General features: G+C 36.0%; 1 protein-coding gene across 1 annotated transcript in view; it reads left to right on the top strand.

The window, feature by feature from the left end:
• Window positions 1-620: 620 nt before the first annotated feature.
• The window catches only part of LOC140138390 (uncharacterized), an 82,288-nt gene continuing 68,806 nt past the window's right edge, over window positions 621-14,102 (top strand). The window contains exons 1-2 of the mRNA XM_072160292.1: window positions 621-766; window positions 6,093-6,274. Coding sequence (XP_072016393.1) covers window positions 691-766; window positions 6,093-6,274 — 258 coding nt within the window. The 5' untranslated portion in view covers window positions 621-690. The remainder of the gene's footprint in view (window positions 767-6,092; window positions 6,275-14,102) is intronic.

The following is a 14,102-nucleotide window of genomic DNA, read 5'->3' as shown; positions in this document are numbered from 1 at the left end:
ACTAAATTTGTACCTATTACGGTTTCGTGACATCAATCTTGCAAATGCGACCAAGCTAGGGCGGACCGGTGAAGCAAAATGTGCATTGGAATAACACGGGAGTTTGGATATAGATGGTATATTTCTTTCTCATACAAATGTATGGTCCCCCGTTATTAAAGCTTGTACCGGGTTGCAAATTCAGATATTTTGAAAAGAATAAGTAATATTGAAACATAGAGAAAGTACTAAAATCATAGCTTTTATACTTTTTTTTTTTTTTGACGCTAACTAGTTCATCCCTATAGCTACAACACAGCGCTACCAGTAGGGTTCAATTGCCTATTGCGAGTGCCCCTGTGTTGTATGCATACATGTAGTTAACAATAACTTGACAATAACAATGATGTCCCCTCCCCAAGTGGTGCCAAACACCCACATCCCCACTGAAAAGCATATAAAAATATCGAGGCCGGCTTCGTACTTGCCGATATTTGTACAAACATAAATATGGTACTCCTTGATACCACGTTTGGCAATGACCGATACAGGCGTACTTGTATAGGACCTAAAGAGCTCATCCATGCATTAAAATTTATTCATTCATTCACTTGACGTTGACGTTTATGTAAGAATTCGACAACCTAACCGTTAGGACATTTGAGTTGATCTTATGTTTTTTTAACCGCTTCTTGTTTCGCATGCATTTCCATGAGTGCAATGAAGAATCATTTTCGCATCTTTGCGACCATACTTTGGTGTTGGACTATAGTTTATGCCCAAGAAGGTATGTATTATTGTGATTGCATTTTAATGGTAATATACATGTATTCAACTGTATTAAGGTTGGTGCGTTTTGGGGTCATTTTAGTGATCTCACACAGCGTTTGTGTATGTGTTTTATGATTTGCATCAGGACCATAATTATTACCCAAACATGATAAAAATTAGAAAATGAGGGGTGTATTATATCAAAAACCTGAAATGTAAAAGGTATTTCAGATAAAATCCTGTTTAGGCGGTAAACTAAAACCGCACTAAATTCCTGTTTAGCGGTGTTGTTTTGTCAAAAGGGTAAATTCTACTTGTTTTGGGTACACTCATAGAAATTGTTCGTTGGCATTACTCAGTAAGTTGATGTAAGTCGTTGCGTCAACTTTCCGAGTAATGCCAACGCGTACAATTTTGAGCAACGCTGACTCGATATCATTATGTTGGTCGCACTCATTTGCACTTACTTTATTGAATTGTTACAACTCAGAAAATGAAACTAGGTTAGCATAATTTTCTAGAGGTGTGCTATAGTATACAAAATTTTGCACTGATTACAAAAATAAATATTTGAATACTGCTAATTGTGCAGATTGCGTGAATTAAGTAACAAAGTACCAAATTGCCTGGAATAACTCAAAACAATAAGTACCAGTAACTTAATATGAACGAGTTTATACATCAACTTACATGTTGAGTTACAATAACTCAACTAATTGTTGGCATTACCCCGGGGGGCATTACTTAAAAAGTTGACGTAACGATTTACATCAACTTTTTAAGTAATGCCAACAAAGTTGACAGAACTTTTTGAGGTTTTTCAGCATTTTTAAGTTCGGATAACTGAATTTTGTTTTGGCAACTTTTACACTATTTTTGAGTTGTCCAAAGTTACTCCTTTTGAATTGCGCCAACAAGGCGAACAAGTCATTTCTATGAGTGTATGTTTATCATTTTCCTGGTTAGGTATTTCTTATGTTAAGCATATTTAGCCATTAACAGCTGAATCCGGAGAGATAACGCTGACGAAATTCAACCAGGCCAAATGACCTGGTGAAAGGTATCGCCGTAGATTGCGGGTCGGGCATTTCTACAGGATAGGACAACCAAGTGTAGCCGACAATAATATTTTGCATTACCCTGATGGGAACCAACTGTAACAAGGTCTTCAACGTATGTCATCTGCCCCACCCGGGAGTTCTCTCAAGGAAGGAATTAAAGCCATAATGTACGATATCTGTCAATTTTCAATTTTGTTATTCTTTACCCAAAATGCTGAAATATTATTAGTAGTAACTGCCGGGAAGGCTTTCTGTCTATTTTAAGCATAAATAACAAGGGAAAGTGAAATAAACCCCACTGGCTATTTTGGTCGTCTAACATGGAGCTCTGTGGCGGATGTCAAAATGCTCTGTTGACTTACAAACACAACAAATTTGTGGCATAGCTAAACTTGTTAATGTACCGACGAAATATACTGACGGAAGTTGTGAATGGTTCGCCCGGTTTTTTTGCCCAGTGCACTCAAGTATCTAAAAAGGGTGTGTGTGTGTGTGTGTGGGGGGGGGGGTCGACCCCTGCCCCGACGGTCCATGATGAGCGGCATGATGTAGTTCACACGACATCGACCCCCTGCCCCAACCCCCAGAATTGGATAAGTACTGTTTTTGCCGCGTTCATTCTTTCTGGCAACCATGGAATACCAAATTTTACTAAAAATGCCTTCTGAAGTCTGAAATATTATTAATTAACCTGGCAGTCTGCAGTATAAAATAATTATACCTGAACATTGTAGTTAATACCATGCATCAATCATGGAATTGAACGTTGACAATCAATTGTATAACTTTCAAAACACAAAACCATATGTAAGAATAGTTCTTTATAGTCAAATGATTTCTATAATTTGTAACCCTTTTAAACCCATTAATCATAAACCAAATAAAGACATTTAGCTTTCACGTGCTTTAGTAGGCGACGAAAAAAGGGAGGGTCGGTCGGTCGGCCGGCCTTAATTTTTTTTTTTTTTGAAATGACCTAAAAAATCACCAAAATCTGTAAATAATTTGAAAAAATACAAAAAAAAAAAAAAATTGTTCCTGAAATTTGGGTCGGCATTCACTTGTACTGGAAAACATTTTCCCCAATTTTTTCAAAATCTGGGTCGGTCGGGTCCGTAGAACAGGGTTTTCTTTTTTTGTCGCCTTAGCGCGTGTTACTTTACTAACTTTCTAGACTGCCTTGTTGACCGGGCCCTTTGCCTAAATACGTATCCACCAATCATTCCAATCGATCATGTTTATGAGTCACGTGACTCACGTCATATTTAATTTATTCATAAATATCATTGGTGAGTTAATTCCGACTCAGACGAAAAGCACAACACAGACTCGTCGACATTTTTGTGTCAGGATAGCACTCTGCTGATCAAATTCTTCTTGACGCAGACATTACATTCCTTGAGTGCACTAATGTGATATTTAATCCGCACCAAATAAACGCGATATAGACTCTTTTCATGTTCATTCACCTGTGTAGAAACAGCCTTGGAGTATGTACAATTAAGGCCGGATCTACCTTTTTGGGCGGCCTTGGCTAGTCCAATAACCAAAAATTGGAGGCCCCCAAACTCACCGAGGAAGGCACTCAAGTGGCCAATTTTTTGGTTTACGTATTTAAGATTGACAGTGACGGGGCAAGCCTAACACTTTAGAGGGAGCCGAGCACAATTTGTTCCCATTTTAGAGGCTGTGCAATAATTATGAGCCCCCCACCGGCTCGCCAAATATCGCTTCCCCCACCCCTCTCGGCCCGCCAAAAATCACTTGGATACGATTTGCAAACCTTAAATGGTATAGATACATGTTGCGAGCGCAGCGAGCAGTAAAATTTGCATATTTAAGTGTTTCCGTACTGTTTTCCTAAGCCTTTTTAAAGCGTTTTTATTTAAAAGGCTTTTGAATGTGTGCCAAAATCACTTTCCCCCTTCTCGGCTTGCCATTTTGCTTGCCCCCCCCACTTTCGGCTCGCCAAAAATTTCTTGCCCCCCCATTCTACCCTCCAGGGCTTATAATTATTGCACACCCTATGACGCGTGCAAATATTAAATTTCATTCTATTTTAGCTTAAAATGAAAATGAATTTGCCAATATAAATGCAAATTTTTGCAATGTTACCCTATTTGAGCCAAAAACATGGTGTATTGGGCTAAAAGGATGCACAGGTCAACTTGGGGGCCCTCAAATTTTGTGGCTCATCTGGCCCAATGGTAACTACACACATACATCGGTGATTGCGTTTAAGCTGGAGAGTGGATTAATGGAAATGTAGGCTAAATATGCAAATGAGCCTATTAATATTCATAAAGTATGCAAATAACATGACAGTGATGACACCAAGGTATACAGCACATGAGACCACCATATACTATCACAGTAGCAAGTTTGAAGTTAATCGGTGATTGCGTTTAAGCTGCAGAGTGGATTAATGACAATGTAGGCAAAATATGCTAATGAGCTAATTAACATTCATAAATAAGAAACTATACAGCACATGAGGCCACCATACCCTATCCCTGTACCAAGTTTGAAGTTGATCGGCCATTGCGTTAGAGCTGCGTTGATTAATGAATTTGCTTCCGCCCGGACAAACAAACAAAGAACCAAACAAACAAGAAAACAAACAACCATTTGGATGATAACAACATATGCCCCACATAATTATATGTGGGGGCCAAAAATGGTGTAATAGGGAAAGATTTTAACATAACAAAGAGCGGAACGTTAACTGTCTCATTTGCATAACAAGGAACCACTTTAATAAGAGCCAACACCTTTATATCAATTTAGTTGATGCCTGGTTTCTCATGACTTGTAGTTATTTTGTTGCATTTATTCTGATTATCTTTCGAAATTAGACTTTATATGTGATTTAAATTCAGTACCCATAGCAAAAAAGAAAAGTTTCCCGGTGACCACCCGATGACCAATCGGTGGTCATCAGAAACCTTCCGGGTACCTTTTCAGAGTTATCCGAAAGTGCCCGCTAGCGGATACCTTGCGGATACCTAATAAAGTTATCCAAAAGTTTTCAGGTAGACATCCGGAAGTCTCCCAAAACTCAAATATTTCAAATGAGTTACCCAGAAGGTTCCCAGAAACTTAAGATTCTTTGCAGGAGTTACCCGGTGGTTATCCGCTTTTAATTTAACCTTGAAATAGCATAAAACATCTTAAGAATGCATTGTGGGTGGTATATGGTCAAAGGTCACTGAATGAATTCAAAATGGAGTAGCTAGCTAGCTCTAGCTGTTGGCAGTTGGAATATATTTGTGCAAAGTTATTTGTGGTCCAAAATGTATGGATTTACATGTAGGACATTACAAGATGTTTACTAATTAATCTGGAACATATGCTGTAGGAATTATAAAGCATTGAATGCTTGATTTCATATGACAATGCAGGTAGGAAAATTTGTATGAAATGATTTGTATATTGATGCAGTCTTTATACATGTACCTAATATGACACATTTGATTTTGACAGTAAATTAAAGTCAATTAAATTACTAATCATCAGCTAATGTGTCAATTAACTGATATAAGCTTTATGTTCAGCTATTTGTTGTAAATAAATTATAATATTTGATATAAAAATTATAGGCTGTGTCAGTGATGTGATCACATTTAGGTACTGTAATACATATATGCTGATATCATAACAATTTGGTTGTACATTAATTGAAAGGTGTACACCTTATAAAGGTGTGAACCAAATTAAATCAGAAGAATATTTTTGTACAATAACTACAATTACATTGTACACTTTCAAGTTTCTTATAGCAGGATAGCACTAGCTCAACTGCCATGACTGCAGAGTTAATTGTATTTCTCCAAAAACTACAATTCAAATAATAAGCTAAATTGCCTAATAAATTTGTGCATACTCATGAATTTGTATTTCTGCATTCCCCAAAAGGTCAACAGGAAGTCTCCAAAGAGGTCACTAGGTATATCGTCACCAAAAGTTATCCGCTCGATCCCCGAAAAGTTATCGGGTAGTCTGCTAGTTCCCCAAAAAAGTCACCGGGTAGTTACCCGCTAGTTTCCCAAAAAAGTCATCGGGTAGTCATCCGGTATCTATTACCTGAAAGGTATCCACTATGGTTTCCAAAAATTTATCGGGTAGTCACCCGCTACCTATCTAATTTGCATGTGAAATTTGCCGGTGTCTACCCGGTGACTTTCGGGAAGTTATCCGAAAAGGTCTCATTTTTTGATATGGGTATTTGCCAATAAAAATATGGATTAATTAAAAAAAATCTTTGTATCTCTAAATATGTAGATGATTGGCTTCTAGTCTTTCGTGCAGTTGCTGGTGTATCGTCTCCAGACCCATATGAATTATGGATATCACATGCAGCCCATAACGAAGACAAACAAGAAGCTAAGATCCTTACTGATTCTTATCAAGGCCACTACAAGAGCCCTGTAGTTCGATACTGGAATTATTTGGATATTGACGAGGTAAGGCTCATGATATCCCCATACACTTACTCATTTCCACACCCCATCACACGCCAAACACACACAAGCACTGACAAGTAGCTACAAGTGCACCCCCAACCCACGCATTAAACTCTTCATTAACTTGTGTACAACCAACCACAGTGCTAGTAATGAAGGCTTTTCATGCATGCTACACATCGCCTGGCAAAATATTGAAGTAAGAATCTATTGTATACTGCGCCAAGAAAGTATCCTTACACTTGGAAAAATAATTACAATTTCAAAACTGAACCATATTGAGGTAAATTTGATTTTGTAATAGATGCACTATCTAATCCCGCACATTATGACACCATATTGAATCCAATGTGACTTCAAGAAGTAAAGTTACAAGCAGTTGAATAGACAAAGGCCCAGTTTTAAAAGTGACAAATTGGCCTATACAAGGCGTGAAAAGATTCCAACAAGCGCAACAAAGAGACTATACACAGTTTCTTCAATGAAGCCTTATTTAAAGCAGTATTTATTTCACTTTTTACTTCTCTGTACTTTTCATAATTTGCATTTTATTTGTCAGCTCTTTTGTTTCAGTTTTCTTTTGTTCCTTTTGTTTTAAATTAAAGGTACACACAAATTAGCCATTTACCACTCTCAAACCAGATGTCTAGTCCGTGCAGTTTTGAATAGGCCAGTGTGTCACTTTTAAAACTGGACCTTCGTCTAATCAAATGCTTGTAACTTTGCTTCTTGAAATCACATTGGATTCAATGGGGTGTCAAAATGTGCCGGATTAGATAGTGCATCTATAAAAAAAAAAGTTACCCCAATATGGTGAAATTTTGAAATTGTGATTATTTTACCAAGTGTAAGGATACTTTCTTGGCGTAGTATATGTACAGTAACAATCTATGCACACAGTTACACAAATATTCCTTCCAATCAACAGTCAACCTTCTAATCACCAGTCAATATGAAGTTAATCCAATAAATCATACCAATATCGAAATTAGAATCAGATTCAAGAAAGGTATAGTTTGAGCTATCTCCGATGTACTGTTCTCGAATTATAGGCAAAAAGATCAAATGCTAAATTTTGGGCTCAACAGGTGTCAAAAATCGAAAATGCTCCGATTTTGATCAAAAGCCCAATAAATCCTATTGACATTTATTTATTTATTTATTTATTATTCATTAGGCATTTCAACAAAAATATACAGCAAAATTAGACCAGCAAGCAAGGGCTGCCAGGGCCCAACAAAAGTGGCAAATAAAGCACTGACATCTAAAAGATGAGTGGACCCCACCCTTGCAAGCTGGTCATGAAAATAAACAAAGTATTGCACTATAAATACACATAAAAATTACAAAGATTATTAACACATTAAAAGTACAAACATTTTTTAAAAACAGCACTATGTTAAAACTAGAAGCATGAAGCCCCAAGATACAAGAGACACAATATATTGCACTTAGCCAAGCAGGAAAAAACACACCACAACATAATGAGATAATGCCCCCCTCCCACCCTCCCACCCTACCACCACAACAAAACATAGATGGCACCAAGGATTAAATTTCTTGAATGGACTGAAAGTAGTCTCTCAAGTGGGATTTGAAGCAGTTAAAGCTATTGCACAAATAAATATCAGTGATGTGACGGGGCTTTCAAATCTGAAAAGTTCTTACAAATTCTTTTCAAGGCCACTATAGTACAGGAGCAGCAACCTCAAAAAAATGACCTCGTTCACCCCCCACTACATACAAGGTTTGACACCATAGGTAGTAAGTATGGACCCTCTAGATCACTGCTAGGTAGGTAGTGGACTCAAATTGTGGTATCACTTTTTTTTTTTTGTCATTTTATGTATGGACGTATAATGGCATAAAATCACAAAAAATAGGACAAAATTAAGGGGTAGGGGAGATATAAACTCCAAGAACTCAACTTTTACTCGTGATTTTGAATTCATTTTGGTATCAATATGTAGCTAAATGATTTTCCTAACTTTCTAGTATTATTTTTAAACAAAAACAGGTTTCATTTGAGCATATTTGGAAGTATATAGTCCATAAATGAGTGGTAATCTGATTTTTTAAAACCATATGTGTAAAGTTTGACATTGGCCTCAAATCTCACAACTATACCACTTTATATTTTCAAAATTGATTCAGTTTCCATTTTAATTTTTTAATTTAAATTTTAATGTTTTATTTTGTTTTTAATGTTAAGCATATCAAGGGAAACATTATTGTAACAGTTCCAATCATTATAATATGTATGAGTTCGTTGGGGTGTCTGTGGGACGAGGTGTGTGTGTGTGTGGGGGGGGGGGGCTGGGTGTACATAGGGGATGTGTGGGGGGGAGGGGATGAATGTGTGTGTACATGTCTTAATATGTCACTACACTGCACCAACTTCCATTTACAAAATCCGTTAAATTTCCATTGATGTAATATTTTGAATATTTATGTGTAGGACGTGAGTAACCACTGGGAAAAAGACAAAAAAATGTTTAAAAAAACCCAAAAAACCCAACAAAAACTGATGTTGATTTCCCTCGTATATCAGCATAACATAGAAAAATATTAAGGGGTAGGGAAAATAAATCATCAGAACTCAATATTTTACTCATGATATTGACTGCATCTTGGTATTAATTCTATTCAATTCAATTCAATATGTATATCTAATTGATTGTTCTAACTTTTTAGTATTATTTTAAAGCAAAGCGACCATTAGTTGTCAGGTAGATACACAGAAACTGTGAGAAAAGGGTACGTTTTCTATGTCTAACAGCGTAAATATGACAATATTAAGGGGTAGGGAAATATAAACTGCCATAACTCAACTTTTACTCATGAAAATGAATTCATCTTGGTATCAAAATGTATCTAAGTGATTGTTCTTACTTTCTAGTATCATTTTAAAGCAAAGCAACCATTAGTTGTCAGACAGATATACAGAAACTGTGAGGAAAAGGTAACTTTTCTATGTCTAACAGCGTGAAGATAACAATATTACGGGGTAGGGGAAATGTAAACTGTCATAACTCAACTTTTACTCATGAAATTGAATTCATCTTGGTATCAAAATATATCCAAGTTATTGGTCTATCTTTCTAGTATTCTTTTAAAGCAAAGCGACCATTATTTGTCAGGCAGATATACAGAAACTGTGAGGAAAAGGTAAATTTTCTATGTCTAACAGAGTAAAATGACAATATTAAGGGGTAGGGGAAATTTGTAACTGCCATAACTCAACTTTTACTCTGAAAATGAATTCATCTTGGTATCAAAATGTATCTTAGTGATTGTTCTAACTGTCTAGTATTATTTTAAAGCAAAGCGACCATTATTTGTCAGGTAGATACACAGTATTTGTGAGGAAAAGGTAACTATTCTATGTCTAACAGCATAAATAAATATGACAATATTAAGGGGTAGGGGAAATATAAACTGCCACAACTCAACTTTTACTCATGAAAATGAATTCATCTTGGTATCAAAATGTATTTAAGTGATTGTTCTAACTTTCTAGTATTATATCAAAGCAAAGCGATCATTAGTTGTCAGGTAGATACACAGTAACTGTGAGGAAAAGGTACATATTTTATGTCTAACAGCTTAAATATGACAATATTAAGGGGTAGAGGACATATAAACTGCCATAACTCAACATTTACTCATGAGAATGAATTCATCTTGGTATCAAAATTTATCTAATTGGTTGTTCTAACTTTCTATAAACAAAGCGATCATTAGTTGTCAGGTAAATACACAGAAACTGTCAGAAGGGACCGTTCATCAAACACTTGTAAGGGGGAGGGGCCTGATGCAAAAAAATTTCATCGCAAACATTTTTCGGCCCCCTCCCCCTTTACAGACCTCAAAAATTTTAGGGCCCCCTTTTTGACATGAAAATTATGGGTCAACCCCATCGAAAATCATATAAACTCAATTTTTCCCGGAAAATTTTTGGTCATTTTTTTCAGGCCCCCCCCTTAGGAGGGCCAACATTTTTCAGCCCCCCCTTTTTTGCATCAACCCCCCTTACAAGTGTTTGTGAACGGTCCCTAAATATGACAATATCAAGGGGTAGGGGAAATATAAACTCCCATAACTCAACTTTTACTCGTGATAATGAATTCATCTAACGTTCTAGTATCATTAGTTGTTATGTAGATACAAAAGAAATGTGAGAAAAAACTTCCATGTGTAACAGTGTCAAATATGGTAATATTAAGGTTAGGGGAAATATTACCATACTCAACTTTGGCTGCATTAACTGTGAAGGGGAACACGGGAATACAAATCGTTGCACCAAAATTTGAATGTAGTATACGATTGAGGTTTCTTACGTTAATTGGTGCAATTGGACCATTTTTAAAATTTGACCTTTATCTATGATATTTTTGATATATTCGACGTTATAACCCCTGAACTAAGCTTCGTAGAACTATGACAATTGTCTTTTTTAAAATTCTTAGCGATGAGAGGAACAATTTGAGATTACAACATTACAACATGATAGGATCATTTTTTTTAGTATTGGCCCCATTATGACCTTCAACGCCTCGTGGGAAACTTGCTTTTAAAATAATGCCAGAAAATGAGAACAATCAAATAGCTACATATTGATACCAAAATGAATTCATTTTCATCAGTAAAACTTGAGTTTGGGTGATATGTATGTCCCTTACCCCTTAATATTGTCATATTTTACGCTGTTTATAGACATTGAATATTAACATTTTCATACATTTTATGTCTATCTACCGGACAACTAAAGGCTTAATTGCTTTTAAAATAATACTAGAAAGTTAGAACTATCAAATAGCTACATATTGATACCAAAATGAATTCACTTTCATCGGTAAAACTTGAGTTTTGGTGATTTGTATGTCCCCTACCCCTTAATATTGTCATATTTTACGCTGTTAGACATGGAATATCAACATTTTTCTCATATTGTATGTTTAACTACCTGACAGCTAATGGTTTAATTGTTTTTAAAATAATGCCTGAAAATGAGAACAATCAAATAGCTACATATTGATACCAAAATGGAATTCATGTTCGTTTTGGTGATTTGTATGTCCCTTACCCCTTAATATTGTCATATTTTACGCTGTTAGACATTGAATATTACATTTTCATACATTTTATGTCTATCTACCGGGCAACTAATGGCTTAATTGCTTTTAAAATAATACTAGAAAGTTAGAACTATCAAATAGCTACATATTGATACCAAAATGAATTCATTTTCATCAGTAAAACTTGAGTTTGGGTGATATGTATGTCCCTTACCCCTTAATATTGTCATATTTTACGGTACTACACATGAAAAATTGACATTTTTAAAACATTTTATGTCTTTCCAGCTAACAATTAATGGTTATTTTGCTTTAAAAGATTACAACAACCAAATAGCTATGTATTAATGCCAAAATGAATGAATTATAATGAATAAATGTCGAGTTACGTTGGTTTGTACGTCCCCTAACCTTTAATATTGTCAAAATTTACGCTGTTACACATTGGAAAATTAACATTTTTATCATATTTTATGTCTATCTTATGGTTTTTCTGTTAAAAATAATACTGGAAATTAGAGCAATCAATTAGCTACATGTTGATACCAAAATGAATTCATTATTATGAGTAAAGGTTGAGTTATGGTGGTTTTTTTTTTTTTACCCTTAATAATGCCATATTTGACATGGTTATACATAGAAAAGTAACCTTTTCTCACATTTTATGGCTATCTACCTGACAATTAATTTTTGCTTTACTTTAAAATAATACTAACACGTTTGAACAATCAATTAGCTACATATTAATTCCAAAATGAATTCATTAGCATGAGTTGAAGTTGAGTTATGATGGTTTATATTTCCCCTACCCCTTAGTATTGTTACACACGCTGCTACATGTGGAAAAGTAACTATTTTTTTACATTTTCAGTCTATTTTCCTGACAAACAGCGGTTGATCTCACCCCACACATATAAATATTCAAAATATTACATGAATGGCAACTTACCAAACAAATTTTGTTAATAGAACTTATATAGTTCAGCCGAGTGACATATTAAGACATGTAAACCCAACCCTGAACCCTATATACACACCCCGCACCTACCCCACATACCCACACACACCTACCCCAAACCCACACAACACAAACCAACATGCAAGTAAACATGCATAAATATTTGAACCAGAACATCAAAGTTTGCCTAGATATGCTTGATATTAAAAACAAAATTAAAAAATGGAAACTTAATTAATTTTGAAAATAGAAATTGGCACAATAGTAAAATTTGAAGCCAAGGTCACAAAAACACCCACCCTACGCATTGTTGTGAAAAATCTGATTTTTCACTAGTGTATGGACTGGCCACTTCAAATCATGATCAAATGAAACCTAGGTTTGCTTTCAAATAATACTAGGCAGTTAGAACAATCAATTAGCTACATATTCATACCAAAATAAATTCATTATTATGAGTAAAAGTTGAGTTCTTGGAGTTTATATTTCCCCTATCCCTTAATTTTGTCCTATTTTTGGTGAATTTATGCGATTATACGTCCATACATAAAATGACCTGTAAAAAAAAAGTGATACCACAATTTGATTCCACTACCTACCTAGCAGTGATCTAGAGGGTCCATACTAACTACCTATGGTATCAAACCTTGTATGTAGTGGGGGTGAACCAAGTCCTTATTTAGGCCCCCTGTGGGATCTTGCTCCTGGGGAGGTCCAAAATTTACAAAAAGTCGGCTTCAATAAAATTGCGACCTCCCCTATTTCGGCAGCAAATATTTTATGACCCCCCCCACCGTTTACACACCAAAAAAAAAAAAAAACCAGGCATCAGTCTTTTTGAATAAAATAAACACACTATCTGTAGTCATGCTGTGTTGTGACTCCTACATTTTGGTCATCAAAAATATTTTATGACACCCCTATTTTTCTTTCCGTATATATTTGGGACCCCCTAATCATCTTATAAAATGCAATTGCATGCCTTTCTGTTATCATGCTTATGGCTTAATAAATTTCATCACCATCTACATCCAGGGCCATACTGCCCCCCCCCCTTAACCCTCTGGGGGTTAACATTTGCGACCCCCCCCCTAAACTCGTGTAGGTTATCCCAATAAGGATGGTCAATTGCTCCTGCGCCTTAATTTTTCCCCCGATCATGGAGGGTGCGATGGAGAGTTTTCAGTGCCTTTATCACTACAGGTATCTGCTCCCCGACCGTATCAGGACCCCCCCCTTGTCATGTAATAGCGTGGCTATCTCCTCCCAAAGCTTTTTTTATCCCAGAAATACTTTCCGTGTCTCTCCAAATTTTGAGTATAGCCAATGTTTCCTTGTCATTCCAATTGACCCCTCTATGGAAACGGGAAATCACAAGCAGCAAATAAAAAGAAGCTAAAAGGGAAATGTAAGAAAGAACAGATTTTAATGTTCATTTTCAATGATTCTACCTGTTCAGTAATTCTTTATGTTATAGTGAACGCTCCCATTTACTCATCTAACGGTGATGTCCGAAAAAAATTATCGCATCCCCAGGCCTTGCCGTTTGAGGCGAGCGATCGCTCTCGCTCGCCGCCGCTCGCCCAAACTCGATTTTTAGTGAGCGATTTTCCACTCGCCATAGACACTAAATATCACTCGCTGCGAATCTCCCAAAATCAGCCACTGAATCAGCCATTTCAGTATTTAATCGATGCTGTACTCACTCCAAGCGTAGAAAGTGAAAATGTTAGCGCGCTTCGCGCGCATTTCAACATAAATGCACATAAATACCGTGTCAAGACAGAAACTC

This window comes from Amphiura filiformis, chromosome 17, assembly GCF_039555335.1.
Source record: "Amphiura filiformis chromosome 17, Afil_fr2py, whole genome shotgun sequence".
Classification (NCBI taxonomy): Eukaryota; Metazoa; Echinodermata; class Ophiuroidea; order Amphilepidida; family Amphiuridae; genus Amphiura; species Amphiura filiformis.
Note: the sequence above shows the minus strand (reverse complement) of the source record. Positions and strands in the feature narration are given on the sequence as shown.